Consider the following 8,119-nt stretch of genomic DNA (forward strand, 5'->3'; position numbering starts at 1 on the left):
ACACAAATCTAAATGGAAATCTAGTTTGCTTGTTCCCTGTAGGTCTACTGTAATTGTCTCTCTATCAGGGTCATTAGAAAGAAGGAATGTTTCTGGTTTATTTCCGCTGGGATTCCTTTTCAAAAAAAAAAAAAAAAAAAAAAAAAAAAAGTGCTGCTTGCAAAGGAAAGAAGCACCACACACCCTTAGATATGGCCTAAAGGGCAAGTCTTGCGTGAAGCGGCTATATTGTGATCTGCTAACTTTTTTTTTGACATAACACAGTTTGAGAGCAGGATGTGATGAGTTGTTGATGGCAGCTCGGTGCAGAGAGGGAGGATCGCTTATGTAGGTTACAGGCTGTGACATGATTTTTTTTGAGAAAACGCTCTCTGAAGTATCCTCAGACTGCAGGCAGATCAAAAGAAAAATGTTCTTCGCCTCTTAGGAAGGTCACTTCAGTGGTGTTCCATGTATTTTTTAATGATCAGACTTCTGTGTCTGTGTGTGTGTGTGTGGTTTCGCTGCGCTATCCTCCAAAGATTAAGTCGTCATTAACATGAAAAACAGTGTAATACACATTAACACATCTTTGTTTTTGTGATTTAGAGTAGGGTAAACACTGGAGAAAAAGAGCCGTCTTTATTCTCAGTATAAGGGAGCACATTCACATACATTCTTTTTCTCCATCTCTGTGGCTTTTTCAGAGCAAATAAGCATATTCCAACCTCAAATCATTCCAGATATTTATGTACAGTCACAAGCATTCAAACATTCTGGACTCGGAAAACAAATTCTAACCGTGCTCCAACCGTATCTGGACTATTTTTTTTTTTCCACCTCTTTCTACAATCAAAGTATTTCATACCAAGCAAAATGGTAGGGGTAAAAAAATACGGTGGAAAATACAATCTCTTAATGACACACTGTATTTGCTGACATGCTATCTTATTAGACCTCGTGAAAGAAGTATCTCGTTCCGTATCGCTTCAGGATTCTCGTGCGGCTAATGACTTTCAACGCACACGTGCGCCGAGGCACATGTACACACACACTTACTTAAGCAGCTATTCCATATGACTCTCTTAATGTATGATGTAACAGCGGGGACGTAAATGCAGCCCTCGAGCAAATGAAACAGCTGCGAGAAGTCATGTGCAGTTCACACTCAGTTTTTACGAGTTTCAACCTGCGGAGAAAAAAAAACCTTCAGGAGGCCTCCTGAGTGCAGTTCTTACTGGTGAACCGGAGCTCACTTCCTCCTCTGTGTAAGATCTACCTTTGTTGCCGCTTCATTCACCGTCTCTTCCTACGTTTAAAGCACATAGTTTACATATATCAGAGCTACAAACACTCAATCTGACTCTGAGCAGTCACTGGTTTTGGAGGACTTGTGCTTTCGCTTCCTTTTTCTCTTCTTCTTGTCTTTCTTCTTTTTGTCCTTCCTCTTTTTCCTCTTCTTGCTGCGGTGGTGGTCGGAGGAAGAGGAGGAGGAGGAGGAGGAAGAGGATGTGGAGGAGCTGTCTGAGTCGGAGGAGGAAGAGGAGGAGGTGGTGTCCTGGAGTAGCTGCTGCAGCTGCTGGATCCTTGACACAGGACAGATGGGCAGGAGAGGAAGAGGAGAGGAGAGGAGAAGAGAGGAGAGGAGAGGACAGGAGAGGAAGAGATGAGGAGGTGGGATTAGAGTCAAGCACAGGGTGGAGAAGGCAACTGATGCCGACTTGGATGCCGGCTTTGGCAAGCATCTTAAACCTCCTTGAGGAAGACACTGTCTTTGTCCTGGTGCATTTCTAGACTGTGGAATTAGCCAAGTGCCTACTTGTGTTGCACATTTTCACTAACTGCCAAGTACCCGTTAAAACTGCAGCTGTGGAGGATTTTCAAAACACACTGGGACACGCCTGGATAATGGAGGCATCCTGTCACTAAAACACACGGCTCGAGCTCAGATGACTCTTTAAAATTTTATTTTCACAAAGTGCTAACACAGAATGAACGAGTAATGCTGCGTAACTTTCACCTAAACCTTAACAGAGTGAGACAATTACAAAGAGGCTTGTTTCACAGTCAATAAATTAGATTAATATGATCATTTAATCGTTAATGTGCAAGTATAAGTATTTGGGTCTCTGCAGTCCCTATGGTTCTGACCCACAGGAGACACGTCAATAGCAAAGACGGTTAGCTGAACATCTGGTGAATGGTGCAATAACACAGACTACAGGTGACTCCAGCTGCTTCCTAACTAGGTCAGATGAATATGTCTCCTTTTCTGCAGCCAAATAAGGATCAAGATGGAAAATTAAAACATCAAAACATCACAGAATAAAGGAAAGGGGCTCAATGAAATATAAAACATCTGTCATAAAGGAAGGAAAAAGAGATATTTGATGTATCGGAGGTCACTGGAGTTTAATTAGCTCGGAAAACTGAGGGGCACACCGAGCATGTAATGACAGTTTTTGAAGACCTCCAGAAACTGTTTAACTATTCAGCCATTAAAGGATTTCTCTGAGAAAAAGGTTGACATGTTCTTGTGAGATATCCATCAGGCTTCCTTTTGGTGGGGGTGGATAACACGGAGCATAATGATCATCTGAATACTTGAGATGTCATACAACTCCTCAAAGCACAACTAGTGCTCTGACTCAACTCATCAAAATAAGCACCTCATAATCTCCTGCTCAATTTTTTTTAAAAATGTCTCTTTAGTTTCCTCAAGTGCATTTTCAAGATTAATAAAGATGCAGATACTTCTAGTAACGAGTTCGTTTCTGAAATTTCAATTAGCACTTGGTGAAAACAGGCTTTCTTAACTCGTGCACAACTTGCGACACAACACTGTGTGTGCAAGTGGAAAGCAAAGATCAGCAGGAGAGGTTGGACTGTTTCACTTCCCTTTCAAAAGAAGATGCCAGAATTAATGTGGCACAGATATGCAACCGAGACTTCAAAGTGCCACTGGCCTTTGAATAACCTTTACTTTAATGCATGCAAAAAAAAATACACAACAGTGTGCATGCTGCTCTGCATACACAGACACACACACACACACACCTAGTGAACAAACCTCAACTTCAAACATCCTGGTGTCAGACACTATTTTCTAGAAACCGGCACACAGAGAAGTCAGCCACCATGAGAGCATTGCCAGGTCATCTGAGACTGTCCTACTCCTCTGAGGGGGAAATAGTCAACAACTGCAGATTCTCAAGTGAGTGATCTAACTGTCTGAGTGCAGCCAGTTACACCCTCAAGACAGTCTTTTTGTCCTTTCACTCTATTTAAGCTTAAAAATGATTCTTCAGAGAAACTACAGCAAAGCATATAAACGATTAAAAGAGTTTGCATGACTCAAAAAAAAAAAAATCAATGTATGTACCTGGTTTCTTTTTCATTCCTTTTGTTTTCCCGAATTAGGTCGTACATCGGGTCTTCATGAGCCTAAAAGATTATAAAACAATCTGTCATTATGAACTTTGAAGAAAAGCAAGGAGAGCAGCATACATACTTACAGTAAATGTTTCCAATTTTCATATTAGATCCAGAAAATCACCCCAGCTCAACACATTCCAACCATTGCACTGCTTTTAGTGTTGTGTCAGCATCTCTTTTTTTAAAAAAAAAAACCTCCCTGTTACAATGCAAGGTAGGAAAATATGATACAGTTGCATATATGGTAATCATTGCAGAGGCTGTGTGTGTGTTTCTGCAGTAGATATTGTTCCACTACAGGCACTGTGTGAAGAAGTCTGCTGCCCACATGTTTTCTCAGTGTAAACTAAAAATGTTTCCCAACCCAGTTGTTAACACTAGACACAAAGTTATGTCTCACTCACAGCTTCTTGACCTCAGACAACCCAACCTACATTCTTAAACTGGAGACCATTAATTGATTTCTTCTCTAAATAACTACGAGTAAACAACAAACTCACCACTCTGAACTGCTCCAGTTTCTGGTTGCCTTTGATGAAGAAAGGACATTCTCTGTCTCCTGTCCGGTGGCCGTAGCGTTTGCATCTCCAGCCTGCGGCGGAGGAAACAAATGGACAACCGATGTGATGACATATGAGGCACATGATGGGAGATTTGTTATGATATAGATAAAACGTGAGTGTGAAAGTACAGTCTTGACCTTAAGAAAAGTAGTTTGACAAAATAATCTTAACCTCAGTTTTCCAGAGCCTTCAGCCACATCACATGGCCTTTAACAATGCGTTCAGTTGCCAACTTATCAAGTTTTGACAAGTTTTACCACATTCGTTTGGTATGCAGTGTTATTATTCACTGGGTTTTTTTTTTAACCACTCACCTCCACTAAAGTATACAGTCACACACAGATCCACAACTTCATTTAAAGAAATTTTTCTTTCCTTTTGTTTGTGTGACTTAAAAATACCAACAGCAGCAACTTACAATCACACTCTCAAACAAGGGAAAAAAAAAAAAAGGCTGCCCCTGGAGTGCTGTGTTTCAATATGCATGCCTGGTTATAAGAGCCAGAACATCTCAAACAAATCAAAAACAGCACCCATGTTTGTTTCACTAAAGTGAAGAATTTCTGTCAAAAATTTGCTCTCTTTTAATGTTTTACACTTTAAGAAGCAGTGTGGCTACCATGAATAAGCACTTGATAATCTCTGGAAAGTGAGACCACACAAATACTGTTTATCTTCTAAAAAGCAGTCATGGTAGAAAACTGTTTACTCAGTTCTTTCTTGCCCGTATCATTGGCTGTGAAGTGTCTCCCTTCCCTGAAACAGGATGATATATTCAAACAGAGTGAGTCAGATTCCGCAGAACAAATGCCAACTTGTGGACGGGCCCTGAGTGTATGAGTGTGTGTGTGTGTCCACTCCCCGAGTCCCTGGCTGTTCACGCAGCATGAAAATGAGTGGGATGAAGGAATGAATGGACACTGAATATAATAACAGTCTTTGTTTGACCAAAAGGACAGAAGGTAATATACACAACACCGTCATTAATCTCTAGCTCATCATGTTTGTCAGAAAAACAACAGACATGGTGTTAATTGTCCAGTTCTCGTGGTTACATTTATCACCTATCGAGACTGCTGCCCACTCGTGGTGGAGGTTTACCCCCACCTACAGTTCTTCAACTATAAGTGCTGCTGTTACCTCGACAACTAATAATAAAGTTTACAGTGTGACTCATAAAGGTATTGCCGTAGGTTAAGACTAAAATCTTGACTTGTCTATTGTGAGTGGATGAGCTTATAGCTAATGAAACTGGCAGTAGTGATGGTGTTTGTTACAGGTCTTATAGTGCTGACTGAAACTCCACATCTAAAGATTAAACAGCCTCCTGCTGCACCGTCCAATGTCGCACCAGTCTCACTTGTAGTTTATAAATAAACAGGTTACAACTAATGTTACTGTCTACAGCAGGAAAGAGGAATTTAAATTAAATTAAAATTTAATTTAAGACTTTTGCATACCTTCTGTGGCCTTTGTGGACTTTTCAAGATCTGCATATACCCTGATAATGTTTTGACTACTCACAAAAAACAGTTACTATTTCTGGAGTGCTAGTACTGAATTTAAGATTTACAAAATTGAGCTGTATTCAGAATTAGTTAAGACCTTAAATTTATATAATTTCAGACAGATTATGGACATGTATAGACTTGCGAACACCTGTGTAGCATTGATCATACAAAAATGATAAACACAAGGAAAACTGAGACAAGTCAGACCAAATAACAACATTGCCAATAGGAAATTTAAGATGAATGAATGTTAAAATAAAAAAAAAATATGAAAAAGATAAAAGAAAAATGTAAAATTTCACAAAATAAAAATCTATATAAGTGAGACTGTGACTACTGTCTCTGCCTTGTTGTCCTTTGACGTGCGTTATCATTTGATAACGCACGTCAAAGGACAACAAGTTCCTTCTCTTTTACAAAGGTGGTAGAGATGAACTTCACTCCTTTAGTCTTAAACAAGAAATGTGCAATACATTGCCTTCATTACTGTACACACTCTGAAAAGTGTTCCTGATATTTTGCTCCCCTCATGTATGTCAATAGAGTGGACAAATATTAGGAGCACCAGTCAACATAATGCACTCCACTACACCACCACCACCCACTACAACCTCAATAATAAACATAAAGTAGAATTATCACCTTTCTGACAATGTCAACAAAGACTGAGTGAGAATGTATAAGCTTTTTAAATGTAGAATTTATGGCAGAGCTGTTGTAGATGATTGCATTAGACTGCACATGTGTACATAACAAGGTGGCCGGTGAGGATATTTGAACAGGCTGTATATACAGTACATGACCACCTACTATATGTGTATATATATAAAGAAACGTGTCACTTTTTTTCTTGCTATTCAACATTTATCTCAGCACTCTAAACTTCTTGGCATGATTTGCATCCTGTTTAGAGCTCACAGAAACAATTTCACCTGTTTATAAACATTCCTTGTGTATCATTCTGAAGATCTGTAAACATACTTGGCCAAAAAAGACGATTCTGCTTCTGACATCTACTCTTCACTTCTGTAACTCTGTAAAACGTCTCAGGGGTTTATGGAGAATCAGATTAAGGACTAGATCTTTGCAGATACACAGGTAAACCCAGCAAACCCAGGCTCATTTCGCTGAATTAGTGTAACTGTACTCACACTGCATCACCTTCACCTCCTTCCCCAGAGGCATCCACAACCCCTTGGTGGGGGCGTGAGCCAGGAAGCTCCTGGCCTCCTCATTTCCTGGCTCTGCAGGAATGCAGTCCTCCGGTTTTTCCTCATGTTCCTGCAACAGCAACACTGTCACCAAATCTCAAAGATTCATTCAGCATATTATTAGTTATAAACAATGCTTCTTTAAATCCTATCTGCATTTATTAGTAACGTTACCTTTATGAGTCCTGGTGGAGGTTTCTCATAGCTGCATGAAAAGAAACATGAGACAGAAAAGTGAAACTAACGTTACAGCTGAATTAACGTCATAATTTCAAACTTAGCTGTCATTCATCTAAACTTTGCTAACCCAGCTCAAGTTATTGGGCTGCAACTTATGTCACATTCATAATTCATGCACAAGTTTAAAAGCGTTAGCTCTCACTAATAATTATTACTCACAACGTCTCGACGTGTTTCAGCTTTTGGACTTCTTGGTTGATTTTTTTCGCTTGTGTCTTGACTTTCTCCATATCATGTTTTGAGGACTTGTGTCTCTTGTGGTCTCGTCTGTCCTCCTTCTCTTTTGTTCGCTTTCTGTCCGACATGGTCCTGATGTCGACGGACCGTCATTAACTTATAAATAATGTTGCGTTCAAAGCTAATTTGATGAGTGAGAAACAGTCATCAATGTGCTAGCCTGCTGCTAACTAGCAAACATTGCTGTGTGTTGCTGTACTTCCTGTGCAGCCGGGCTCGTTAGTTAAAGTCCAGCTCCACCTGCAGGACAGAAGCGGCACTGCACTGGATACAGGTTTCTTTAAAAACGCCAAAGCACATAATGTATATGATAGTTTATATGCACTGGGGGAAGAAGTATTCAGATCCTTTACTTAACTAAAAGTACCAATAAAGTCGTGCATGAAAAATCATACTCAAATAAAAGTACATAAGTATTATCAGCTTGATGTAGTTAAAGTATTGCAGTAAAAGTAGTGGTTTGGTCCCTCTGATTGATATATTATTATATATGACATCATTAGATTATTAATACTGAAGCATCAGTGTGTAAGCAGCATTTTATTGTTGTAGCTGCTGGAGGTGAAGCTAGTTTGGACTACTTTATATACAGTTAGCTAATTTAGTCCAGTTGTTCCCAACCTAGGGGTTGAGTCCCTCCAAAGGGTCACCAGATAAATCTGAGGAGTTGTGAGATGATTAATGGGAGAGGAAAGAAGACATAAGAAAGTTCTGATACACAAATCTGTTTTCACTTTTTGGACTTTTTCTCTAATCTTTGATTTTTGGTGAAATACTGATCATTTGAACATTTATTGAAATGAAACCATGTGGGAAGTTTAGAGAGAAAAATCACTATTTGGTGGAACTGTTTACAACTCATAGACATCTGAAACGTGATCCCAACTACACACTGCTTTTTGTAAAACATCAAAAGTCAAAAAGGTTGGAAACCACTGGTTTC

The 8,119-nt window shown here is 39.6% G+C and overlaps 1 protein-coding gene across 1 annotated transcript; it reads right to left on the minus strand.

The window, feature by feature from the left end:
* Positions 1 to 599: 599 nt before the first annotated feature.
* On the minus strand, positions 600 to 7,385 carry rp9 (RP9 pre-mRNA splicing factor). The gene is made up of 6 exons (XM_067613222.1): positions 7,099 to 7,385; positions 6,874 to 6,904; positions 6,640 to 6,769; positions 3,915 to 4,006; positions 3,362 to 3,423; positions 600 to 1,565 (listed from the first exon to the last, which is right to left on the minus strand). Exons 1-6 carry the CDS (start codon positions 7,242 to 7,244, stop codon positions 1,334 to 1,336), a joined length of 693 nt encoding a protein of 230 aa, XP_067469323.1. The 5' UTR covers positions 7,245 to 7,385; the 3' UTR covers positions 600 to 1,333.
* Between the last annotated feature and the right edge of the window lie 734 nt (positions 7,386 to 8,119).

The sequence above is a fragment of the Thunnus thynnus genome, chromosome 15 (genome assembly GCF_963924715.1).
Source record: "Thunnus thynnus chromosome 15, fThuThy2.1, whole genome shotgun sequence".
In the NCBI taxonomy this organism is placed as follows: Eukaryota; Metazoa; Chordata; class Actinopteri; order Scombriformes; family Scombridae; genus Thunnus; species Thunnus thynnus.

Excerpts from the sequence above, each read along its gene's own strand:
- rp9 (XM_067613222.1), bottom strand. The coding sequence starts at position 7,244 with ATGTCGGACAGAAAGCGAACAAAAGAGAAGGAGGACAGACGAGACCAC. Across the intron at positions 6,905-7,098 it reads CTGAAACACGTCGAGACGTT|CTATGAGAAACCTCCACCAG; the intron begins GTGAGTAATAAT and ends CTTTTCATGCAG. Across the intron at positions 1,566-3,361 it reads AGGAATGAAAAAGAAACCAG|GATCCAGCAGCTGCAGCAGC; the intron begins GTACATACATTG and ends TCCTGTGTCAAG.